Consider the following 26373-nt stretch of genomic DNA (forward strand, 5'->3'; position numbering starts at 1 on the left):
GATAGATGATGTGTTTTCCTTTGTCTAATTTATTTACCCACTCTGATGTTTGGTTTTGGTTCAATTTTTGCATTGATCAACTTTTCATTTGTTGTTCAGGAGACACATGTATTTCCCATACCATGAAATATTTGAAATGTCAAAATCACAAGCACATCAATCTAATTACGTTTGAAGAGTAACATAACTTATCATCAATTAAATGCATAGTGGTCATACCCTAGTTGTCCATCCAAAACATGTCCAAAAATTATGAAGGGAGGGAAGGATGCTCAGAAACCAGATGAATATGATCACATATTGACATGTATTTTAATATTCGCATTATACATTTATAATTAGTAAAGGACCTGTGTTCTTCAACGAATATAAAAATGAAGGCCACTCATGGAGTTATTTGAAACAACAAAATAAACTCATATGATCCCCTGATGGTCTGAGTGCTGTCCTACTTTTACGCAGCGTCTTGCGTCAGACTGATGCCCTCGAACGCGTTAAGACGTCATTGCGTACAGTTGTGTGTGTGTTGGCGTTGATTTTGCTTGCAGCGCTCACTTGCTGCAAGAGGAAGATGGCTGACGTTACAGAGGTGGACGCAAATGAACTCAGCAAAAAGTAAGCCAATGTCGATTCACTCTTCTATTGGAAATAATCTATGAAGATGTGTGCAACACGTTGTTGAAGTGTGTTTCACTTCCGTGTTATTATTCGATCACATTTTTAGGATATTGTTGCACACAGTTGCATCAGATCGGATAAAGATCGATGGTTAAACGAGTGTTCCATTGCGAATGTGCATACAAATTCCAATGGTCTTTTCTGTCAAGCGACATGGATGCTCTTCATCCTATTCTGTTAATGGTGATGATTACAAAATCTATATTGCACCGTAGAAATTACCCAGGTAATTTGCTGACGTGAAGTTCCTTATTTTCAGCAAGGTTTATTGACAAAACCACGTTTTAGCTGAAGAAGTGTTTGCCTTTTTGGCTTTACCACAATGAGTTGCTTGCCAACTTCACCAACCTTTCAGGTCATACAGATATGCTATATATTTGAGGAAACATTGAAGTAGTCAGCTTTATGCATCCAAGCTAAATATCCTATTTCACTTTCGTAATGTGATGGCTTGAAAGATAGTGAATTTAGCTAGCTACTTCTGGGTTACGTGGTCTGATCAACTCAGAATGAAAGTGAAAATGTTCTGCCTACTCAGTGGAAAATGTTCATACTTCAGTAAAAGTAAAGTTACTGTAATAGAAAATGACTCAAGTGAAAGAGTAGAATATTATCTGAGTAAAAGCATTTGGTTTGAAATATACTTAATTATCAAAAGTCAAAGAAAATGCTTGATTTGGACACTCAAACGTGACTAGGCAGGACAAACCCATTTTCACGATGTCAGGTATATCATCAAAATAAATCAATTATAGAAATATTTTGACTCATTCAGCAGTTTTTACCTGCTTTTAATTAGAATACTATTGGAAATTAATGTTAAATTCCATTGTTATTCCGAAAACAAATTGAAATCAGCTACAAAATGGTGTATCATATACACTGCACTTGAGGAACAATGGAAGTAATTCTCCTTTGAAAGTTAATAAACATGTCACCACTTTTGAGAAAATGGACATTGAATATTTTGGTACACCTACTGGAGAGCTTTGTCTACACCCATTCAGCATAGTTCACACCCTTCTTAAGCCTGTCCCCACCCATCTCTTTAAGGATTCACATGTGAGGCCATGTGCTAAACAAAGTAAGAGTAGTGTAGTAAATAACCAAAGATTTCAAGACTAAATGTGTTGAAAGTAGTAGTAAAAATACACTTTACCAAGGCATATATCCTAATCTGACTTCGGTGCAGGTCATATTCACATTACCGTCTTTGGTAAACACACACTATATATCAACATGTATTTGTCACAGGCACCGGATACAGAAGGTGTAAATGGCACAGTGAAATTGTTATTTGCATAGTAGCAATATTAAGTGTCCACAAAAATATTTTATAATTATTAGATGATGCTTACCCAGACACACTTGTTTAAATTTATGGGTCATGTGGGGGAAAAATGCTATAACCACCCCCCAGCCACATCTACCTAAGTGGATGTGTCACTATTGTCTAGACATGTACACGTGTTCATGAAATACAATAGATGGTTGTAATCATCCCCAGACACATCTGGCTAAATTGATGGCTTGTGTAATCATCTGGCGAAGCGGAGTCTCTTGTTTAGGTAGCTAGCTAGCATGCTACATTGCAGACCAATCCTAACTCATCTCTCGGCATGTCCATCCCATCCATTATTTCAGCCAATCATGACTAGCGGGAAGGTTCCTGTCTTTTTCTGTAGCTAAACCAACTAGGCTCGTAATTCAACATTTTGAGTCATATTTACAGATGGCATACAAGTTTGTTATTAAGGCACATGAAAGTTCACATTCTATTTTTATCCCCAAAAATGTTTTACATTTAATTCTCTTGTGTATTAGCGACGTGCGACATTCGCCTAGCTTCCTGAAACGGGCCATGTTTTGATTTGGGGGTCGCAAAAACAAAGGGAAATGCAACACTTATTTGTCAAGTCACTCATATCGATATCACATTGTAATCAATAGAACAAGGTGGGGGGGTCAGGTTGCAAATCCTGTTCAAAGGAACCCTACTGAAAAAGCACATGGAATCTGGGAATAATGTGCATATCACTGGTTAGAGGACAACTTGTAAAAAATAGCCAGCTCCATTTTGGATTGTTGCATTTAGTTTAAAGTGGGTTGCCAACGTGGAAAGGTTAACGCGACACTATTTTGTTAATCACTCATATTGATATCACATTAACATCAATAGAACGGGAGGAAATAATTGGGTTGTATGCGCTATTTAAAGTTGAACTGACGGCTGACCCTTTCCCCTCTTATTGTTTTTCGGTGGCTACTGCTAGAGATACAGGTGTCATTTAGTCATTCTAGGAGGCTGCAGAAATGGAAAAGAAGCAAAATCAGTTGCTTTGTTATTTAACTAAACCAAATCACGACCCGAAATAGGATATCAACACTGACAAGGGTTGGTTGTTCATTTTGAATGACGGTATGACTCTTAAATCCGTATATTGGTGTGAGGCCAGGGACCTTTATAGAGAGACATCCCTGATATATCTCAGGGCCATTTGAAAATGATGGCAGAGTTTTCGAACTGCAAAGTCCTGCAACTTTTACTCCAATGTAGTGGAGTAAAAATTGTCAAAATATAAATAGTAAAGTACAAGACCCCCACCACCACCACCACAAAAAATGACTTAAGTAGTACTTCAAGGTATTTCTACTTACTTTACACCACTGTTACTAAACCCGTTAACACCGAACAAAAATATAAACGCAACATGTAAAGTGTTGGTCCCATGTTTCAAATTCACAGAAATATGTCAGCTGTGCTCTGTGTGTGTGTGTCTCTCCAGGTCTGGTCATTGACTGGTGTAGCACAGTAGGTCATCCTGCCTCACCATGCTGACTCTGGTGGTCAGAACTGCCAGGCACCAGGTGTGCCAAGCCTTTGGGGTCAGGGCTCAGGGGGTAAAGTTCGCTCTCCCCAGTGCAGCGTCAGTCCCAGCTCTAATTCAGGGGAATCGCTGGCGAGGTGACAAAAGGTTGGTGGCTTTTCCATTCAGTGAGAAAAACAACCACCCTTTTGTCATGAATGATTCCCTTTTTAGGCATTACTTGTATGGCTTTATTAAGTAGTCCCCTCAACCCCGATGCAGAGTCCACTAGATACCCTGATGTTACCCTCTGTGTCTGTGTTGTTGTTGTCAGTGAGCTGAAGAGACGAATGAAAGCTGAGAAGAAGGCATCCGAGAAGGAAGCCAAAGTCAAAGTGCAGGTTGAGCAGAAGGAGACCAATGACCAGGCAGATCAAAATGCAGATGAGGAGACCCTGGACCCTAACGTGAGCTATATGGATGTTTATGTTCATCCTTTCATCCCTCTTGTGATTTGCTTAAGAACATTTACTGCTGATCTTAGTAGAATATTACTAAGTCAAGGGTTTTTCCTTATTTTTTACCGTTTTCATCATTGTAGAATAATAGTGAAGATATCAAAACTATGAAAAAACACATATGGAATCATATAGTAACCACAAATCTAAATATATTTGAGATTCTTCAAATAGCCACCCTTTGCCTTGATGACAGCTTTGCGCACTCTTGGCATTCTCTCAACCAGCTTCATGAGGTAGTCACCTGGAATGCATTTCAATTAACAGGTGTGCTTTGTTAATTTGTGGAATTTCTTTCCTTCTTAATGCGTTTGATCCAATCAGTTGTGTTGTGACAAGGTAGGGGGATATACAGAAGATAGCCCTATTTGATAGGAAGAGCTCAAATAAGCAAAGATTCCATCATTACTTTAAGACACGAAGGTCAGTCAATACGGAACATAATATATAATATATCCCATTTAGCAGACGCTTTTGTCCAAAGCGACTTACAAGTCGGCTGGGGCCACTACTTTTTTACATATGGGTGGTCCCAGCGGGAATCGAACCCACGACGCTTGGCGTTGCAAGCGCCATGCTCTACCGACTGAGCCACACAGGACTACATTCCAACGACTTTGAAAGTTTCTTCAAGTGCAGTCTCAAAAACCATCAAGCGCTATGATGAAACTGGCTCTCATGAGGATCGCCACAGGAATGGAAGACCCAGAGTTACCTCTGCAATCTGCTGCAGAGGAAGTTCATTAGAGTTACCAGCCTCAGAAATTGCTTCCCAAATAAATGCTTCAGAGTTCAAGTAACAGACACATCTCTGTTCAGATTTAGTCTTTTTGTCTGGGGTCCAAATTTGAGATTTGTTTTTGTTCCAACCACCGTGTCTTTGTGAGATGCAGAGTAGGTGAACGGATGATCCCCGCATGTGTATTTCCCACCATGAAGCATGGAGGAGGTGGTGTTACGGTGTGGGGGTGCTTTGCTGGTTACGCCGTCTGTGATTTATTTAGAATTCAAGGCATACTTAACCAGCATGGCTACCACCGCATTCTGCTGCGATACGCCTTCCCATCAGGTTTGGGCTTAGTGGGACAACCTTTTTTTCCAACAAGACAATGACCCAACACACCTCTACGGCTGTGTAAGGGCTATTTTACCAAGAAGGAGAGTGATGGAGTGCTGCATCAGATGACCTGGCCTTCACAGTCCCCTGACCTCAACCTAATTGAGATGGTTTGGGATGAGTTGGACCGCAGAGTGAAAGAAAAGCTGCCAACAAGTGCTCAGCATATATGGGAACTCCTTCAAGACTGTTGGAAAAGCATTCCAGGTGAAGCTGGTTGAGAGAATGTGCCAAGCTGTCATCAAGGCAAATGGTGGCTATTTGAAGAATATCAAATGTAAAATATATTTTGATTTATGTAACAACACTTTTTTTTGCTTACTACATGATTCCATATGTGTTATTTCATTTCAGTACTTCACTATTATTCTACAATGTAGAATATATATATATTTTTTTATTGAATGAGTAGGTGTGTACAAACCTTTGACTGGAACTGTACATGCAAACCTGACATTTTGTAACATGACGGTGTTCTAAAACTTTTGACCGGTAGTGTATTTCTCAAAAATAGGGCTGCAGTAATTGAGCTCTTGTACATTTGCAGTAACCTCACTTTATATTGTTTATCCCAATAGCAATACTTTAAGATCCGCACTCAAGCCATCCAGGCTCTGAAGGGCACGGCAGAGGACCCATACCCTCACAAGTACAATGTAGATCTGTCGCTCACAGAGTTCATTGAGAAATACAACCACCTACAGCCTGGAGACCAGCTAACAGACATTGTCCTCAATGTATCAGGTACTGACAACTGTTTTCAACTATTGTGTGTTGGAATAATGTGTTTTGATGGTCAATCTGTATTTTTGACATATGTGAAACTCTGTTGTTGGCAGGTCGTGTCCATGCCAAGAGAGAGTCTGGGGCCAAGTTAATCTTCTATGACTTGCGAGGGGAAGGCGTCAAGCTGCAAGTTATGGCAACCAACAGGTACAGAACATGGTCCTTCCCAGAACTCCACTACTCATGAGAGCTCATAAGTCCCACATGTATCTTTTCTAACCCCTTCTGTCAATCTTCCCTGTCAGGAGCTACAAGTCTGAGGAGGAGTTTGTGCGCATCAACAACAAGCTGCGGCGTGGTGACATCATTGGTGTTCGTGGTAATCCAGGGAAGACCAAAAAGGGCGAACTGAGCATCATTCCCATAGAGATGACCCTGCTTTCACCTTGCTTGCACATGCTGCCCCACCTGCACTTTGGTCTCAAGGACAAGGTGAGTACCTTCACAATCCTGTAGTGGACATACAGAAAACATGTCAGGCCTTCATGTGAATGAGAGATGATACAGGACACCTTTAATTCATGTAACCTGCAGACGAAATTACAATTTTTAGGGATCCTCACACTATCTCTAACCAATTGCCTCCAGGAAACACGATTCCGTCAGCGATACCTGGATCTGATTCTCAATGACTATGTGAGGCAGAAGTTTGTAACACGTGCCAAGATCATCACTTACCTCCGCAGCTTCCTGGACGGGCTGGGATTCCTGGAGGTGAGGGAAAATGGCCACTAGGGGGCACTTGTGTCAGGGAAATTACATTGGAGTGTGGAGGAGTTCAGGTTAAGAGTTCAAGAGGGGAAAAGCTGTCTTCTCTTTGATGTGGAAAGTCGTTTTAAAGGCTTCTTTTTCACAAACAGGGTTTTGGTGATAGATGGAGATAGGTAACGGAGACTTTAAAACCACAACACACGTTTCTTACAGATTGAGACGCCCATGATGAACCTGATTCCTGGTGGGGCTGTGGCCAAACCCTTTGTGACCTACCATAACGACCTAGACATGAACCTTTACATGAGGATTGCTCCTGAGCTCTACCACAAGGTAACATGTCCCCTGAGGAAGGACCAATACCATGAAAAAACACTTTCAACTCCATGCTCATATTTCTGTGTCTTTTTTCCCCCAGATGCTTGTGGTTGGGGGGTTTGACAGAGTGTATGAAATTGGACGGCAGTTCAGAAACGAAGGCATTGACCTCACCCACAATCCAGAGTTCACCACCTGCGAATTCTATATGGCCTATGCAGATTACTATGACTTGATGGATATCACAGAGAAGCTTCTCTCGGGTGAATGAAGGGGGTGTTTCTACTTCATCATTCTGGAATGTATATATATATATGTGTGTGTGTGTGTGTGTGTGTGTGTGTGTGTGTGTATATATATGTGTTGCTCACAGTGATATGTAGGTGTGTCGCTGGTAGGTTCCCTTACTAACTGGTATGCCCTCTCTATTTCCATCAGGGATGGTCAAGCACATCACTGGAGAGTACAAAGTGAAGTATCATCCAGAGGGTCCAGAGGGCCCGTCCTATGAGATCGACTTCACTCCTCCCTTCAGGAGGGTCAGCATGACGCACGACCTGGAGAAGGAGATGGGCGTCAAGTTCCCAGCTGCTGACACCTACGACAGTGACGGTAGGAGAATGAATGGCGGTCAATCCAGTGCCACAGCTATACCTCTATATACAGTGCCTTGCAAAAGTATTCGGCCCCCTTGAACTTTGCGACCTTTTGCCACATTTCAGGCTTCAAACATAAAGATATAACACTGTATTTTTTTGTGAAGAATCAACAACAAGTGGGACACAATCATGAAGTGGAACGACATTTATTGGATATTTCAAACTTTTTTAACAAATCAAAAACTGAAAAATTGGGCGTGCAAAATTATTCAGCCCCCTTAAGTTAATACTTTGTAGCGCCACCTTTTGCTGCGATTACAGCTGTAAGTCGCTTGGGGTATGTCTTATCAGTTTTGCACATCGAGAGACTGAAATTTTTTCCCATTCCTCCTTGCAAAACAGCTCGAGCTCAGTGAGGTTGGATGGAGAGCATTTGTGAACAGCAGTTTTCAGTACTTTCCACAGATTCTCGATTGGATTTAGGTCTGGACTTTGACTTGGCCATTCTAACACCTGGATATGTTTATTTTTGAACCATTCCATTGTAGATTTTGCTTTATGTTTTGGATCATTGTCTTGTTGGAAGACAAATCTCCGTCCCAGTCTCAGGTCTTTTGCAGGCTCCATCAGGTTTTCTTCCAGAATGGTCCTGTATTTGGCTCCATCCATCTTCCCTGTCCCTGCTGAAGAAAAGCAGGTCCAAACCATGATGATGCTGCCACCACCATGTTTGACAGTGGGTATGGTGTGTTCAGGGTGATGAGCTGTGCTGCTTTTACGCCAAACATAACGTTTTGCATTGTTGCCAAAAAGTTCAATTTTGGTTTCATCTGACCAGAGCACCTTCTTCCACATGTTTGGTGTGTCTCCCAGGTGGCTTGTGGCAAACTTTAAATTACATTTTTAATGGATATCTTTAAGAAATGGCTTTCTTCTTGCCACTCTTCCATAAAGGCCAGATTTGTGCAATATACGACTGATTGTTGTCCTATGGAAAGAGTCTCCCACCTCAGCTTTAGATATCTGCAATTCATCCAGAGTGATCATGGGCCTCTTGGCTGCATCTCTGATCAGTCTTCTCCTTGTATGAGCTGAAAGTTTAGAGGGACGGCCAGGTCTTGGTAGATTTGCAGTGGTCTGATACTCCTTCCATTTCAATATTATCGCTTGCACAGTGCTCCTTGGGATGTTTAAAGCTTGGGAAATCTTTTTGTATCCAAATCCGGCTTTAAACTTCTTCACGACAGTATCTCGGACCTGCCTGGTGTGTTCCTTGTTCTTCATGATGCTCTCTGCGCTTTTAACGGACCTCTGAGAGGTTGATTACACACAGGTGGATTGTATTTATCATCATTAGTCATTTAGGTCAACATTGGATCATTCAGAGATCCTCACTGAACTTCTGGAGAGAGTTTGCTGCACTGAAAGTAAAGGGGCTGAATCATTTTGCACGCCCAATTTTTCAGTTTTTGATTTGTTAAGAAAGTTTGAAATATCCAATAAATGTCGTTCCACTTCATGATTGTGTCCCACTTGTTGTTGATTCTTCACAAAAAAAATACAGTTTTATATCTTTATGTTTGAAGCCTGAAATGTGGCAAAAGTTCGCAAAGTTCAAGGGGGCCGAATACTTTCGCAAGGCACTGTATTTATAGGCTGTCTTACTGACCTGTCCCTCTCCACCCTCCCCAGAGACCCGTACATTCTTTGATGAACTGTGTGCCCAGAAAGGAGTGGAGTGCCCTCCTCCTAGAACTACTGCCCGCCTCCTTGACAAGGTGCCTTTTCTAATCTACATCAGGAAACCCTCCTCCTATACCCCTTCCGTGTTGTTGACATCACAACTAAACTGAAGTTGATGTTTATCCCTGCAGTTGGTGGGAGATTTCCTGGAAGTCACGTGTATCAATCCCACGTTCATCTGTGACCACCCACAGATCATGAGCCCCCTGGCCAAATGGTGAGCTCTTCCTATCCGTATCACACTCATTTAAAAACAAGCAACAGTGCTCTTATTCACATTCCAATGGACTGCAGTTTACCATTTGAAACTGAGTCATAGGTATTGCAGTGCCCCCTACTTGTCAATGCTGATGTATCTATCTATGCTCTCCGTGATCTCTCCCCATACAGGCACCGGTCAGAGAAAGGCCTGACGGAGCGTTTTGAGCTGTTTGTATTGAAGAAGGAGATCTGTAATGCCTACACTGAGTTGAACGACCCTATCAGACAGAGGGAGCTCTTTGAGCAACAGGCTAAGGTCAGTATGCCTGGTGCGAGTCGGCTGAGTAATGCTTGAAACTACAGTTGAAGTCGGAAGTTTACATACACTTAGGTTGGAGTCATTAAAACTAGTTTTTCAACCATTCCGCAAATTTCTTGTTAACAAACTATAGTTTTGGCAAGTCGGTTGGGACATCTACTTTGTGCATGACACAAGTAATTTTCCAACAATTGTTTAGACAGATTATTTCACTTATAATTCACTGTATCACAATTCCAGTGGGTCAGAAGTTTACATACGACTGTGCCTTTTAAATAGCTTGGAAAATTCCAGAAAATTATGTCATGGCTTTAGAAGCTTCTGATAGGCTAATTGACATCATTTGAGTCAATTGGAGGTGTACCTGTGGATGTATTTCAAGGCCTACCTTCAAACTCAGTGCCTCTTTGCTTGACATCATGGGAAAATCAAAAGAAATCAGCCAAGACCTCGGGAAAAACAATTGTCGACCTCCACAAGTCGGGTTCATCCTTGGGAGCAATTTCCAAATGCCTGAAGGTACTGTTAGGTTCTTATTTTTCAGAGTAAATAACTCACGGACACTAGAGAAGCTTAACCAAGTTTAATTCTTCCCAAAGAGTCGACATCGCTGTATTCAGACAGCAAAACATGTCTCACCATCACAGTTATATACATCCCACTTTAGGACACACCTCCTTCTTTCTCCAATCCTTACATCTTATGGTTCAACAGGAAGAAGGTAACCAGATACTAAACCCTGATTACTCCCTTAAGGGGAACTGACCTCACCTCCTGACCTCAACCCCTCCTTCCCCTAGTCCATAGATGTCCGTCTGTCTCCCCTATCTCAACCGTTGCTCTACTCTTTTCCACCAACACATTCCAAAGCTATCCGTCTTCCCACAGAGAACCATTAACTTCTGACACACAACCCTGTCTCTTTCACTCTTCCTATTCAAGGCTTCTTCTCTATCATTTATTCAGTATCTCAATGTTCAAAGTTTAGCCGATTCCAACAGTACTACATTAATCTGTACAAACAATAGTACGCAAGTATAAACACCATGGGACCACGCAGCCGTCATACTGCTCAGGAAGGAGATGCATTCTGTCTCCTTGAGATGAACGTACTTTGGTGCAAAAAGTGCAAATCAATCCCAGAACAACAGCAAAGGACCTTGTGAAGATGCTGGTGGAAACGGGTACTAAAAAGTTTTGAGAATGACACAAATATTAATTTCCACAAAGCTTGCTGCTTCAGTGTCTTTAGATATTTTTGTCAGATGTTACTATGGAATACTGAAGTATAATTACAAGCATTTCGTAAGTGTCAGGCTTTTATTGACAATTACATGAAGTTGATGCAAAGAGTCAATATTTGCTGTGTTGACCCTTCTTTTTCACGACCTCTGCAATCTGCCCTGGCATGCTGTTAATTAACTTCTGGGCCACATCCTAACTGATGGCAGCCCATTCTTGCATAATCAATGCTTGGCGTTTGTCAGAACTTGTGGGTTTTTGTTTGTCCACCTGCCTCTTGAGTATTGACCACAGGTTCTCAATGGGATTAAGGTCTGGGGAGTTTCCTGGCCATGGACCCAAAATATCGATGTTTTGTTCCCCAAGCCACTTCGTTATCACTTTTGCCTTATGCCAAGGTGCTCCCTCATGATGGAAAATGCATTGTTCATCACCAAACTGTTCCTGGATGGTTGGGAGAAGTTGCTCTCGGAGGATGTGTTGGTACCATTCTTTATTTATGGCTGTGTTCTTAGGCAAAATTGTGAGTGATCCCACTCCCTTGGCTGAGAAGCAACCCCACACATGAATGGTCTCAGGATGCTTTACTGTTGGCATGACACAGGACTGATGGTCGCGCTCACCTTGTCTTCACCGGACAAGCTTTTTCCAGATGCCCCAAACAATCGGAAAGGGGGTTCATAAGAGAAAATGACTTTACCCCAGTCCTCACCAGTCCAATCCCTGTACCTTTTGCAGAATATCAGTCTGTCTCTAATGTTTTTCCTGGAGAGAAGTGGCTTCTTTGTTCTTTGCTGCCCTTCTTGACACCAGGCCATCCTCCAAGTCTTCGCCTCACTGTGCGTGCAGGTGCACTCACACCTGCCTGCTGCCATTCCTGAGCAAGCTCTGTACTGGTGGTGCCCCGATCCCGCATCTGAATCAACTTTAGGAGACGTCCTGGCGCTTGCTGGACTTTCTTGGGCACCCTGAAGCCTTCTTCACAACAATTGAACCGCTCTCCTTGAAGTTCTTGATGATCCGAAAAATGGTTGATTTAGGTTCAATCTTACTGGCAGCAATATCCTTGCCTCTGAATCCCTTTTTGTGCAAAGCAATGATGATGGAACGTGTTTCCTTGCAGGTAACCACGGTTGACAGAGGAAGAACAAGGATTCCAAGCACCACCCTCCTTTTGAAGCTTCCAGTCAATTATTCGAACTCAATTAATTGCAATTCATCTGATCACTCTTCATAACATTCAGGAGTAACAGCAAATTGCCATCATACAAACTGAGACAAGCAGACTTTGCGAAAATGTATATTTGTCATTCTCAAAACTTTTGGTCATGACTGTATATCCCCAGTAAAATGAGTCCTATATCAACATAACCTGAAATGCCGCTCAGCAAGGAAAAAGCCACTACTCCCTAAAAAAGCCAGACTATGGTTTGCAACTGCACATGGGGACAAAGATCATACTTTTTGGAGAAATGTCCTCTGGTCTGATGAAATGAATATAACTGTTTGGAGTAATGTTTGGAGGAAAAAGGGGAGGCTTGCAAGCCGAAGAATACCATCCCAACCGTGAAGCACGGGGGTGGCAGCATCATGTTGTGGGGGTGCTTTGCTGCAGGAGGGACTGGTGCACCTCACAAAATAGATGGCATCATGTGGAGGGAAATTATGTGGATATATTGAAGCAACATCTCAAGATATCAGTCAGGAAGTTAATTCTTGGTCACAAATGAGTCTTCCAAATGGACAATGACCCCAAGCATACTTCCAAAGTTGTGTCAAAATGGCTTAAGGTCAACAAAGTCAAGGTATTGGGGTGGCCATCACAAAGCCCTGACCTCAATCCTATAGAAAATTTGTGGGCAGAACTGAAAAAGCGAGTGCGAGCAGGGAGGCCTACAAACCGGACTCAGTTACAGCAGCTCTATCAGGAGGAATGGGCCAAAATTCACCCAACGTATTGTGGGAAGCTTGTGGAAGGCTACCCAAAACTTTTGACCTAAGTTAAACAATTTTAAGACAATGCTACCAAATACTAATTGAGTGTATGTAAACTTCTGACCCACTGGGAATGTAATGAAATAAATAAAAGCTGAAATAAATCACTCTACTATTATTCTGACATTTCACATTCTTAAAATAAAGTGGTGATCCTAGCTGACCTAAGAGGGAATGTTTACTAGGATTACATTTCAGGAATTGTGAAAAACCAAGTTTAAATGTAGTTGGCTAAGGTGTATGTAAACTTCTGACTTTAACTGTTTGTAGTAGTAGGGGGCCACTGAACTGAAGCATTTTCCAAAAAGTCTTCCCTTACGTCAACTTAGTTACCATTGGTGCTTAATTTTCTTTCTGATATTTTCCCGTTTGAGTCACCACCCTGTAAATCTTGATGAGCTACTTATTTTTAGTTTCTCATCTAGCTCCTGTGTGGATTTTTATGTTTTATTAGGCCAAGGCAGAGGGTGATGACGAGAGCATGTCCATTGATGAGACTTTCTGCACGGCACTAGAGTATGGCCTGCCACCAACTGCTGGCTGGGGCATGGGCCTTGACCGTCTTACCATGTTCCTCACAGACTCCAACAACATTAAGGTACAGTCAAAGTACATACAGGCAGAGGCCAATGTAGATCCTTTACAATCTCTAAAGACTTGTTCACACTGTAGGCCTTAATGCTCAAATTAATGTCGTTTTTTAGCTCGTTTTGAAATACTGACTGTCCAAACAGGAATTTACAAGTGACCAAATCCGAATTTTGTATGTTCAGATGGCAGTCATTTGCAGACATGGCTATGCTAGTTGTCATAGTAACGACTGGTGTGTGCACAGTGGTTTAGGCTGATTGGTGGTGCTCCTGCTTCCTATCACTCATGTTATGTAGCAAGCTAAGGCGAGAACAATGTCTGCAATGAATGTTTCCCTGTTCCTTTAAATGTTAAAAGTCATAGTGTAAGAACACTTATAAAGTACCAAATGATAAGCTGATCCACCTTTCAAAAGGAGTCCTTTTTGGCTAGCCACAACAGTCCGCTAGCTAGGTAGCTGTTTAGGTTTCTAGCACATTCTCTCATTTGTTTGTAAACCATTAAAAAGCTAGTTAGCCACCACATGTTCTTATCAAACTGTCAAACTGTTATCTTGCAAACAAGATAAGCCAAATAAGTCAAAAACAGTTGCGAGCAAATAAATCATATTTGACCGTTCAGACACAAGTTGCATGGCCAGGAATCAGATTCACCTACGAAGGTGGTTTGAAATATCCAATTCCATTTGCTTTTAGATTTTATAATAGATTTTAATTGTATATGCAAAAAAAAAAAAGAACATTTTTAGTCACTTCAAACTGCCAATGTGTACAAGGCTTTAGGCATACATGTTTATTATTATTTTCTATGCTTTATCTTGGCCAGGTTGCAGTTGCAAATGAGAACTTGTTCTCAACTAGCCTACCTGGTTAAATAAAGGTTAAATAAAAAAATAATAATAATGTTGTAGGGGACATTGTGTTGATGCTTGTTTACACGCACGCACGCACGCACACACACACACACACTCTACAAACAGGGTAGCCTAGTGGTTAGAGCGTTGGACTAGTAACCGGAAGGTTGCGAGTTCAAACCCCCGAGCTGACAAGGTAAAATTCTGTCGATCTGCCCCTGAACAGGCAGTTAACCCATTGTTCCCAGGCCGTCATTGAAAATAAGAATGTGTTCTTAACTGACTTGCCTGGTTAAATAAAGGTTAAATTAATTAAAAACTTGAATGTGCCTTTGCGGGACTCTGTGTCTGTGTGAAACCACCTGATGTTAATTCTGTTTCACAGGAGGTGCTGTTCTTCCCTGCCATGAAGCCTGATGACAACAAGACAGCCCCTCTCACAGAGGGCACCTCTGTGTAGTATTGTGACCTCGCCTGCTGGCAGATCTCTGCAGGGGTTGGCATGGTGATGAAGCCTGGGTAAATAATCTGATTGGTCTGTTGGTCTCACTGTGTGTTCCGGTGGCATTGAATGTTATTCATTTTATCATATGGTTTGAATCTTACAATCTGCATTGTTAAGGGAAATAAGTTTCTTTTTAAAATGATTTTTCCACCTTTACATAGTTGAAACATTCAATTGTGTGCTGTTTTGCCTTGTATTACTTTGCGGTCTTGTCTCTTTTAGAGTGGTGGACATCCAAGCCCAATGTAATGTCAGTGAATGAGGGTTTCTGGACATGTTTGTGTTGTGTTATTGTATGCCATACAGTCAATGACTTATTTTTACAAATTCTATGTTCACCCATACAACTGCCATTGTCACAAAAATAAAATGACAAAAGTGAATCTGTATTCCTATGATTGAGTTACATGTGAAAGTATGTGTCTGCAGCTGATATACTGTTGTAATAGGCTTAAGTTACTGGCCTGTGTTCTTTAGCCATGGTGTTTATTATGTACCTCTTCATACGCTTTTGGATGAACCAGGGGTGTAGTCATTCAGCCGAATCTGTGCGAAACATTTCTTAAAACTGAAGCGAACGAAACGGGTAGGGACGCACCGCAATTTGTCCAATTGAAACAGTTTGGCAGAATGACCACCTATTCTGTTACAAAATGTTTTGTCTGTCTTTTCATTTTTCCAAACGGGAAACATTTAGCAACAAACTAGAGTTTCTATTGGACAAATTCAGGTAGAGCAATCCATTTCATTCTGTATCTGTGTTTCTTAAACAGTAAACTGTTTGTGTTGCAAGACATAATGAATACACCCCTGGTGACTGAACTCTTGACAACCAATGTGCACCCCACCTATATGGATCCCCTAAGAAAGGACTGTGGGATGACCTGTGTACAACACCATTGGTTCGAGGAGGAAGAACACAAGGTGAGTTCATTTCCAGTGAATGAAGTCGTTACTTTCTAGTCATGCTGCAAAGCACTGTAGGACCCTAGTGTTAAGTCTACCAAGAAAACCATTTGTTTAATGAAAGCAACACTAGGTTCTAGGAACCGTTGCCCAATCTCAGAAGTTGTGTACTACAGTACAACGGATACAATAGAAACATTGATAGTTAGGGCTGTAATATTCATGAAGGAAAAACTAGTTAATCATAACCCAATTTCTACAACCTACCAAGCATAATGAGAATGGTCCCGTTCACCTGTTCAGACGTTGCATGAATCAACCAATGGTTGTGTGCCACGTCATCGATTGACTGATTGTTCTAACATATGTGGTGAGATGATAGTTAAAATACATATCCAGGTGGTGTAAAATATGGCATGCTTCAGCAACGCCTGGGCAGAGGAACGCGCCCAAACCTTATGGTTTGTTCCATAATGCCATAAAGATGCAGAGTGGACTTTAGGCTGAAGAAGATCTAACACTACCAACTATGCGAAAAAGCCATTAGTATCCTAAATATTCTGTTGTGCATCTGTTACGCCTTGGGAGCATCCATATAAGGAAAAACCTTATTGGCAAATACGGTTCAACTTTCACAAAGTCCTGCTGAAAAGCCGCTTCTATTTCATGTCGAGAGCGCGCAAAGGGTGATGGTGCGCGTTACACTCAGTCAATTGCATGTGTAATCATTTCGGCCGACACTGAAGATGGCGATGAGAGTAGTGTTCCGGTGCCTTACTGCAAACTTTTCCCCAGTACTGATTCAGCGTTCTCGACCTGTACAGATATCCGCAAGTCGGCTCTTATGGAAGGCCAACCCCGCACAGTCACTGAGCACCGCCTCACGACTGTCCACAGGTAACAATTAGTTACAATGTTGCCCAAATTGGCGCACTCGGTGTTGCATGCTATATTTATTAACATCACAATTGATGTACGGGTCTGTGGCTACACATTCCAGTCACAGAGGGGGGGATAATCGCACAATGTTTTGGTCAATCCCCCACGGTACATTTTTACACGTCAGTGAGAGAGTGTGAACTGCGATTTTTATATTTTTGTGGTCCGCATGTCCAGGTTTGTAAACAGTTTAGGACGCATTCCCTGCTATGATAAAGTTTGGCGGATGGGTCAAATAAAAAGTAGCCAAATGTTGGCCGTTACGTGGTCTAAAAGTAAACTATTCTCTCGCTATTCCCAGACAGAAATCAAGGGATTTCGTTTTTATGGAGTTCCAATGGACTTGTGTGATTCCCTGACCAGCCTGTCGAACAACGGTCCCGCGTTAGGTTGGTTTATCCGTAACATTTTTTTTATTATATGGTCGCTTTCCATAAACTGCGATCTGGGATGTCCCCAAAAGAAGCCAGGTCGATTAAAGTTTTCATTTTCGGAGACGACACTGTAAAACGCGGTCTTTAAAAAAACAGGGCTTGTTAAGCATTCAAGACACCCACTGTCTCGTGCCCCAATGTGATGGATAATTACATAGAGCAAATCACGCACGAGTTTGGACGTAGGCAAGTCAAATGCTGGTCGGGAGTAACACATTTGAGCATAAATCTATATTTAGCATATTTACCAAATTTGTAGTCTGCAAATAAATGCATGGTGTAATTTGTGGGTGGTGGTTTAGTCTATAAATGATATTGAAGATCTCCATTAAGGTAAGGCTCTCTTGTCTTTCAGACAAACCAGCCATGCCTCAGCATCTTTCACAGTTCACAATCTGGTTCAAACCTGTATTTTTCTGCATGATGTGATGCTAGCATTGGAAACTGTTGAGGCATTTAATTCCTCCCCAGCGTGTTGGGGAAAATTGACAGCGATTGACCTAAACCACGTTTTAATATTTCTTGCTTGAACTGTGGATTGCATATTTGTACACAAAAATATAAAATATTACTAGTTAATTTAATAGAATGAACAGCCCACATAGCAGATTAGAGGAAGGATGTTTAAATGTCTGTGCTCCCTCCCACCACTCATACTGTGTACAACTATACTACAATGTACAGTAATAGCTAGAGAATGCTGGTACATTGTATGAGCAATTGACATCACCATGGTGATAGTAATACAATTCACATCTTGTTTGGCATTACAGGGCTGAATGTGGGGCAGTGCGTGAATGGTATCTTCTGCCACCTTCCAGTATTTTAAATGAAGTTTGCTGTTTTGCACAGTACTTTTTGGCTCTGGTCCATAGTACATTAGTGTCCTTTGGACAGTTAATAACAAGTGCAATGTTTGGGATGGGTACTTAGTTAGGTTGCCCCCCCCCCCCTAATACATTATTAGTTTGAACATTAGTCTGCTGTTTTTCTATGTACATGCATCCCATTATCTGATGTGAATGTTTATTTTGACAGCCCTGAAATTCACAGACAAGCATGAGTGGGTACGAGTAGAGGGAGGAATTGGCACAGTTGGCATCAGCAACTTTGCTCAGGTAGGCAGTTTGGTTGATATTTTTATCAATGATTTAGTATGCTGCTGTTTCTAAATTACTTATCTGACATTTATTGGTCTACGTAATGCCTGTATTGTCTTGAGAGATTTATTTTGGAACTTTGTACTTTGTCCTGCAATACAAAGACATATACCAGAATGACAATTTTACATATGTATGACTATTTTTTTAGGCTAATTGATTACTTGTATTATGCCTGGCTTAAAAATTGAGGCTCAGTCTGATATTTGTGCAAGAACTTGAAGTTTACCACAACTTACATTGGCCTTATTTTATGTTTTCCCAGAATTTCCTCAATGTGTAATTCAAATATGAATATTTTGTGTTGCAAATTCTGTGTAGCTGCTAAAATGTTAGAATTTGTGTCCCTCCATTGTAGGAAGCATTAGGTGATGTGGTATATTGTGGACTCCCTGAGGTGGGGCAAAAACTTGAACAAATGGGTGAGATTTTTTTCAGGTTTAAGTTTCCTCCCACAAGTAAATGACTCTTGTGACCATGAGCTTTGTTGCCAATAAGGAGGGTCATGCATGTCCTTTGCTTGTGTTTCAGAGGAGTTTGGTGCTTTGGAAAGTGTGAAGGCTGCTAGTGAGCTGTACTCTCCGCTGACTGGAGAGGTAACTGAAATCAACACAGAGCTGGCAGTCAACCCTGGACTAGTGAATAAATCCTGCTACGAAGTGGGTGAGTATCTTATGCAAGAACAAGTGACAAGACACATCAGTTGATAATTTAGCAGACACTCTTATCCAGAGTGACTTACAGGAGACAATTAGGGTTGTTTTGCCCAAGGGCACTTCAACAGATCTTCACCCATTCCGCTTTGGTTTTCGAACTAGCGACCATTCGATTACTGGTCCAATGCTCTTAACCGCTATTGTACGTGCCACCTTATGTGAATTATTATATATATATTTGTTTGTTTGTTGGTGAATACTCATTCAACACACTTATTAAACCCCCCCCCCGTCCTGACAATTTTACTGATGGTTGTTCTCCTTTGACTTCCAGGCTGGCTAATTAAGATGACTATCGACAACCCTGCAGAACTTGACGGCCTCATGGACGATTGCTCCTATGAGAAATTTATCAAATCACTTGATGAGTAGACTGCTCGACTCTCCATGTTCTTCTTTTTAAATGTTCTTTTTAATGATGATTACAGGTCTTTCACACTAATCCTATCTGGACTGGCTAAACATATTAGATAAAGTAGCCATATTTATTTTGACTGTAATTGTTTAATCACCAAGATAACCTAAATGATAATAAAAAATGCTCACCTAGGTGCTTTTGCTGATTAAACCACAAGACAACCTGAAGGGTTTGTTCCCATGTCCTGTTGGCACAATGATAAATCCTGTTGGCACATAAATAAGAGTTGATTACTTCAGGTGCTTGGTTTGAACTGAAAAAAATGCAGAGAAGTGGCAACAGGTTGGAAACTGATCGGAAATGAGAAGTCAGTTACAATAAATACAATCCATTGTTTTTTCATTGTGGCTTTTCTATTCCATCTGGTGGGAAGGATGGAATACAGTACTATTCACTTGCTTTACATAAACCACCTTAAGTCATTATCTAAGTCTAAACTTAATTTGATGTCTGGCAATGCAAGACTAGTCAAAACCAAACTTTGGCTGGTAGCCTGGCACTTCCAAAGACTCCCACACTTGTATATTGACATTTTTCAGCAAGATCACCTTCTTTAGCACAAAAGACTACAGCAAGAATCAAATCTATTTGTGATATTTTCCTATTTTGAGGTAACATCTGACATCAGGAATATGTGGATAATATTGCATTTGTTGTGCTGTTTGTACACACTGCCTGTGATGGTTGACATGGCTCACTAATATCTACTGCTATACATATCATTCTTAGTATATGTTTTTGGTGTAGGCCTATATATGCATAGATTGCATTTGGATTATTCGTTGTGTTATTTGGGTTACCTGGATTTGTTCTGACATCTTGTTTTTGATTATTTGTGTACTTGTTTGGCATTGTTAGGAGCTAGGAACCCAAGCATTTTGCTGCACCTGCTAAACCTCTGCTAAACTGTGTTTGACCAATAAAATTTGATTTGATATGCTGCTGCTGTATTTTACATTTACATTTAAGTCATTTAGCAGACGCTCTTATCCAGAGCGACTTACAAATTTTCCAACCCAAGTGATTCAAGCGAATGGTAACTGAAAGTTACACAAGTGATATTAACACAATATATCTGCACAGTATCGTCATTGATTTATTAACACATAATCAGCCCAGTCAGTTAATGGAACAGTAGTTTACATTGTAAAGGGGATATTTCACATACTGTGGAGGGTGTGCGGACCTATTCCTAGAAATTACCCTGCTTTAAACTAGACCTTTTGTTCTGATGCCTAACTGGTGAAAACCCAGAGAGATAGAGAAGCACTTGTCATTGCTATATTGAAGCTTGGCACACATTGACCTTTGCCCTTAGATTAAGATTGAGGTGCAAGGGGGGATTGATTAATGGCAAAAGTGGGCACAGGATCAGTGCAACAGAGAAACTGAGCAAATCTTTGACTTTGTTTTATTTTTATTAAACCTTTAACTATGAATGGGGCTTTACTACTTTTACATGAGAACACAATTTGGCTGCTGGACAGAAAATATCCTTCCGGGATGGTCCTCTCTTGACACAATGAGCAAAGTGATGGTGTTGCTGTTTGTGCACCTTAAAAAGACTGTGCTGCATATGATTTCATGAATGTATTAGGTTTAAATATTTGGATGGACAACACTCCTATAATGAAAACATGTCATTCATAATGATCATTACAACAATGAGAATGGAAAATGGGCGATACTCAGAGAAATTGGCTATCTGAAACAAGCCCGTAAGTGAAATGTGTGTAACTTTATTGTGCGACTGCAGTGACCCCTTGTGGTGTACCTACATATAAATCTTGATTTGGGTGGACGACCCTTAGATAAAGAACAAATATTATGTCATGCCTGCATACTGGTTGTTTCAATATGTGTTGTATTCTGACTTGAATAGGATAAACAAAGCACGTTATTACTCAGCATTATGCCAAAACAAGAAGATTTGGTTTACTAACAAAAAAAACGTACAAAAAGCCAATTCGATCTGAATGCATTCTGAACAAGATATATGTTTTAACTCAAACTCTTCACACGTGAATATTAGTACATCCGGTTGACACTCCATTGCGTCTACCATTGGCTGCCATCTATATATCCCACAATGCACAATTTTAGAACTTCCTTTTTCCTTTCGGCCATTTTCCGCCCCAGAAGGTATGTTGAAATAAGCTCACTATTTTTCAGACGAAATCGCTCTTCATCCTCAAATATATCGAAGTTGATGTGACTTTTATGTGTTTTTTGCGAAAGTTTATGATGCTGTCGTTAAGAATATATGACTATTGGCGAGTTTGTTGCGCTAAAGGCTAAGATAAATGAACCTATCTGGGTTGTAGACGCATGTATGTCTATGTTGTCAGTGACTTTACAAGTGTTTCATTTTCACCACCCATTATCGACAATAAACTCCAATGATTACGGAATCATTATCACGTAAAATATACGTCTGTTTGTTTTGGAATTCATTGTTGCACCGCAGCTTGCCTTGACGGCTAACATTTAGCCTGTTAAGCACTTCGTCAGCCATTTTTTTTCCTCTGCTGGATGGGTTGATCTTATTGCTAAATGTGACTACCTTCTACGCCTACATATGTTAATGTCAACTTCTGTTTCAGGGAAGTAGGCAACCATGGCACCCAGCCGGAATGGCATGCTTTTGAACCCACACTTCCACAAAGACTGGCAGACGAGGGTACGCACCTGGTTCAACCAGCCCGCAAGGAAGACTCGCAGGTAGGCCTTGATTAGTGACTGGTTAAGTAAAGTATAATTGTTGGATAAATGTTAACTTTTGGTTGAACTGTCTTACGTTTCAAACGTCTACTGTATGCCAACCTACCAGCTATTAACTAGCATGGTTATGTGACATACCGAGTTGGTTAGGTAGCAGTGTGGATTGAATGATGCTATGGTGTAATTTTGTTGTGAAGCTGTGTATGTAGGTGATGATCATTCATATAACTTTCTATATAACCTCGGCAACAAAAAGAAAAATCCCTTTTCAGGACCTTGTCTTTTAAAGATATTTCGTAAAAATCCAAATAACTTCACAGATCTTCATTGTAAAGGGTTTAAACACTGTTTCCAATGCTTGTTCAATGAACCATAATTAATGAACATGCATCTGGAAACGGTCTTTAAGACACTAACAGCTTACAGCTGGTAGGCAATTAAGGTCAGTTATGAAAACTCAGATCACTAAAGAGGCCTTTCTACTGACTCCGAAAACACCAAGAAAGATGCTCAGGGTCCCTGCTCATCTGCTTCGAACGTGCCTTAGGCATTCTGCAAAGAGGCATGAGGACTGCAGATGTGGCCATGGCAATAAATTGCAATGTCCGTACGGTGAGACGCCTAAGACGGCGCTACAGGGAGACAGGACGGACAGCAGATTGTCCTCGCAGTGGCAGACCACGTGTAGCAACACATGCACAGGATTGGTACATCTGAATATCACACCTGCGGGACAGGTACAGGATGGCAACAACAGCCAGAGTTATACCAGGAATGCACAATCCCGCCATCGGTGTTCAGACTGTCCGCAATAGGCTGAGAGGCTGGACTGAGGGCTTGTATGCCTGTTGTAAGGCAGGTCCTCACCAGAAATCACCGGCAACAATAACGTCACCTATAGGCACAAACCAACCGTCGCTGAACCAGACAGGACTGGCAAACAGTGCTCTTCACTGACGCGTCGGGGTTTTGTCTCACCATAGGTGATGGTCGGATTCGAGTTTATCGTCGAATGAATGAGCGTTACACTTAGGCCTGTACTCTGGAGCGGGATCGAGATGGGGGGTCCATCTTGGTCTGGGGCGGTGTCACAGCATCATCGGCCTAAGCTTGTCATTGCAGGCAAAATCAATGCTGTGCATTACTGGGAAGACATCCTCCTCCCTCATGTGGTACCCTTCCTGCAGGCTCATCCTGATATGACCCTCCAGCATGACAATGCCACCAGCCATACTGCTCGTTCTGTGCGCGATCTGTGTTCTGCCATGGCCAGTGACGAGCCCGGATCTCAATCCCATTGAGTACATCTGGAACCTGTTAGATCGTAGGGTGAGTGCTAGGGCCACCCCCCTGGGAACTTGCAGGTGGAAGACTGGGGTAGCATCTCTTGGCAAGAACTGGCAAATCTGGTGCAGTCCATGAGGAGGAGATGCACTGCAGGACTTAGTATCTGGTGTAACCACCAGCTGCTTGATTTTGCCCCCCCCCCCCCCCCCCTTTTTTTTTTTTTTTTTTTTTGTTCAGGGACACATTATTCAATTTCTGTTAATCATGTGTCTGGAACTTGTTCAATTTGTCTGTTGAATCTTATATTCCTACAAATATTTACATATTTTAAGTTTGCTGAAAGTTAACACTTGACAGTGAGCATGTTTTCTTTCTTTTGCCGAGTTTATGAACAGACTCCTCATTTTTCAGGCGAAAGGCCCGTCAAATCAAGGCTCGTCGTATTGCTCCACGCCCTGTGGCTGGTCCCCTCAGGCCTCAAGTCAGGTGTCCCACCATCAGGTATCACACCAAGGTGCGTGCCGGACGTGGCTTCACCCTGGAGGAGCTCAAGGTAAGAGGGAAATTAACCGTACATTTACCTTTCGAATAATAACCTCCAGGTTTATGCAGTGTTAAGTTCATTGTAAGACTGAACAGTCTGAAAGACAGGTTTGCGTTTTTATTGAATATATTTTAGCTTGCAGACTACTTGAACCTTTTACAGCAATCAGTGATGACAAATCTCCAGAATCTCTGTACCTCCTTGATGATTCAATTTGAACCTATATGCTGATGTCTGCTTGTTTTAATGTGTGCTGTGCATAAAAATAAAACCTCAAGGCTAGTCAATTGAGTAATAACTTTGGACTCAAGACAGTTAACTCATTTGTTTGACAGGCTTTTTGTCTGAATGTAGCAATCTACTTGTATTGAATTATGTGCAAGCCTTCACACTCCTAAAAGTCCAGGCATGGCTAGCAACTAAATGCCCGACAGTTCTTAAATATTTGGTTCTTGCATGTGCTTTGTATTCTAGGCTGCCGGTATCCACAAGAAGACAGCCCGCACCATTGGCATCTCGGTTGACTCCCGCCGTCGCAACAGATCTACGGAGTCCCTGCAGGCCAATGTACAGCGCCTGAAAGAGTACCGCTCCAAGCTCATCCTCTTCCCCAGGAAGGCCTCCGCACCGAAGAAGGGAGACAGCACTGTAAGTGTCAGTCATAGAACATTGGGTTGGGTGTTTATTAACATGGGCACGCATAACCATATTGTTGAAGTGATTGCTTAATTTGAAGGTCTGATGACCTAAATATTTGCAGTGTGAAGACTTCAGCAGTCATGGATAACATTCCCTGTTAAAAGTGATTCTAAAATATTAGCACATAACTGGGGTAATGATTGCAATTGTGATGAAAGCTGGATCGTGAGCAGCACTGGGCCTGCAGTCAAGTGATGACAAATTCTCCGGAATCTCTGTACTACCGTGATTACATTTGAACCTATTATTTGATGACTGCTGAGTTCGTGTGTCCAGTACCCATTCTGTAGTTTCTGAAACGACCCGTTAAAGTTTTGAAGTTAAGATGCGGAAATTGGTTTTCAAGCCGGTCTGACGGGTTTTGAAATGTGTTTACTGCTTTTTGTGCAGAGTAACATTGATCTGCAGGGGCAGGATTTTAACCAGACTTTTGTGCTATAGATAATACTGTCTTAGACGTGTTGGAATGTCATTTAAAATTTTGTTTACACATAACAGATCTGCATGGTTATCTGGACTACAACTTTTGTGACTACTTTGTTTGTGCTCTGATTTAGATTCAGTTGGTGTGCAATTAAATGTTTGAGGACTCTTCTCTTCACCCCAGTTGCGTTTTAGATTGACTGTACCGTCTTGCATGTGCACATGGTAGATGTTTTCCTGAATGTATTAAAACCTTTCTCTTTCTCCAGGAGGAGGAAATCAAGATGGCCACGCAGCTCTCTGGTGCTGTCATGCCTATCAAGAATGTACGTATCACACATTCATATCACTTGATTCACCCCCCCAAAAAAAATTAAGTTCATCTGAGCATTGATTAGGGTTCTTGTCTGTAAATGGGAAGACCAGGTCATAATTGAAATATTAGGATATTTCTTGAGTATATGTATTGGACAGATATGTTAGAGCTCTTTCAGCAGTCAAGTGATGACAAATTCTCCGGAATCTCTGTATTACCTTGATGATTCTCTTTGAACCTATTCGCTGATGACTGCCAGATTGTGTGCTGGGCCTTAACTTACAGAAGTGGACAAATAAATAATTAAGGCATTGAGTAATGACATGGGACTCTGCTAATCCGTTCATTGTATTTGACTTTCTCTTTGACTGAAATGCCCCTTTACTCTTAATGAGTATCTTTACATCAACATTGTTGTTAATTGGCTCTTCTCAATCTGCTGCAGGTGCACAAGAAGGAGAAGGCCAGGGTGATTTCTGAGGATGAGAAGAACTTCAAGGCTTTCGCCAGCCTGCGTATGGCTCGTGCCAATGCTCGTCTCTTCGGCATCCGTGCCAAGAGGGCAAAGGAGGCGGAAGCGGAGAGTATTGACAAGAAGAAATAAACCGCTAGTTTCAAAATAAAAGAACGTGTACAATTTTACTGGTCATTTTTCAATATGAAGGGTCATGTTTGTTACCATCTCATCTTGTACTCTTAATTTTATATTGCAGTTGTGGGGACATTTCTGATCAATGATGATACACAACTTTGGGACATTAGAAAAATAGATTTTCATGCTTTAGTATTTCAATGATCACATTTGATGGACTATAGAAATACAGGCA

The 26373-nt window shown here is 41.4% G+C and overlaps 3 protein-coding genes and 3 non-coding genes across 7 annotated transcripts; all 6 read left to right on the forward strand.

Annotated features, from left to right (window-relative positions):
* Window positions 1–531: 531 nt before the first annotated feature.
* On the forward strand, window positions 532–15366 carry LOC135548795 (lysine--tRNA ligase-like). Of its 2 annotated transcripts, XM_064978722.1 has the most exons (15): window positions 546–615; window positions 3465–3653; window positions 3820–3952; window positions 5699–5864; window positions 5960–6053; window positions 6152–6338; window positions 6495–6620; window positions 6831–6950; window positions 7036–7198; window positions 7374–7547; window positions 9227–9312; window positions 9409–9494; window positions 9668–9794; window positions 13489–13632; window positions 14864–15366. In XM_064978722.1, exons 2-15 carry the CDS (start codon window positions 3511–3513, stop codon window positions 14936–14938), a joined length of 1824 nt encoding a protein of 607 aa, XP_064834794.1. In that variant the 5' UTR covers window positions 546–615; window positions 3465–3510; the 3' UTR covers window positions 14939–15366. The 2 variants fall into 2 exon arrangements, with proteins under 2 accessions (XP_064834803.1, XP_064834794.1); XM_064978731.1 differs by lacking the exon at window positions 3465–3653 and having other exon boundaries at window positions 532–615.
* A 1175-nt stretch (window positions 15367–16541) lies between these two features.
* On the forward strand, window positions 16542–20493 carry LOC135548805 (glycine cleavage system H protein, mitochondrial-like). The gene is made up of 5 exons (XM_064978744.1): window positions 16542–16786; window positions 18301–18380; window positions 18781–18844; window positions 18954–19085; window positions 19413–20493. Exons 1-5 carry the CDS (start codon window positions 16636–16638, stop codon window positions 19508–19510), a joined length of 525 nt encoding a protein of 174 aa, XP_064834816.1. The 5' UTR covers window positions 16542–16635; the 3' UTR covers window positions 19511–20493.
* Window positions 20494–21644: 1151 nt separating this feature from the next.
* LOC135548812 (large ribosomal subunit protein eL13) lies at window positions 21645–26188 on the forward strand. Its single transcript, XM_064978758.1, has 6 exons — window positions 21645–21698; window positions 22160–22277; window positions 23976–24117; window positions 24583–24756; window positions 25500–25556; window positions 25992–26188. Exons 2-6 carry the CDS (start codon window positions 22174–22176, stop codon window positions 26148–26150), a joined length of 636 nt encoding a protein of 211 aa, XP_064834830.1. The 5' UTR covers window positions 21645–21698; window positions 22160–22173; the 3' UTR covers window positions 26151–26188.
* On the forward strand, window positions 24278–24356 carry LOC135551730 (small nucleolar RNA MBII-202). Its single transcript, XR_010457361.1, has one exon. It is a non-coding gene; the product is annotated as a small nucleolar RNA MBII-202 (small nucleolar RNA).
* On the forward strand, window positions 25003–25080 carry LOC135551726 (small nucleolar RNA MBII-202). Its single transcript, XR_010457360.1, has one exon. It is a non-coding gene; the product is annotated as a small nucleolar RNA MBII-202 (small nucleolar RNA).
* LOC135551719 (small nucleolar RNA MBII-202) lies at window positions 25733–25814 on the forward strand. Its single transcript, XR_010457359.1, has one exon. It is a non-coding gene; the product is annotated as a small nucleolar RNA MBII-202 (small nucleolar RNA).
* Window positions 26189–26373: the final 185 nt, after the last annotated feature.

This window comes from Oncorhynchus masou, chromosome 1 (genome assembly GCF_036934945.1).
Source record: "Oncorhynchus masou masou isolate Uvic2021 chromosome 1, UVic_Omas_1.1, whole genome shotgun sequence".
Taxonomy (NCBI): Eukaryota; Metazoa; Chordata; class Actinopteri; order Salmoniformes; family Salmonidae; genus Oncorhynchus; species Oncorhynchus masou.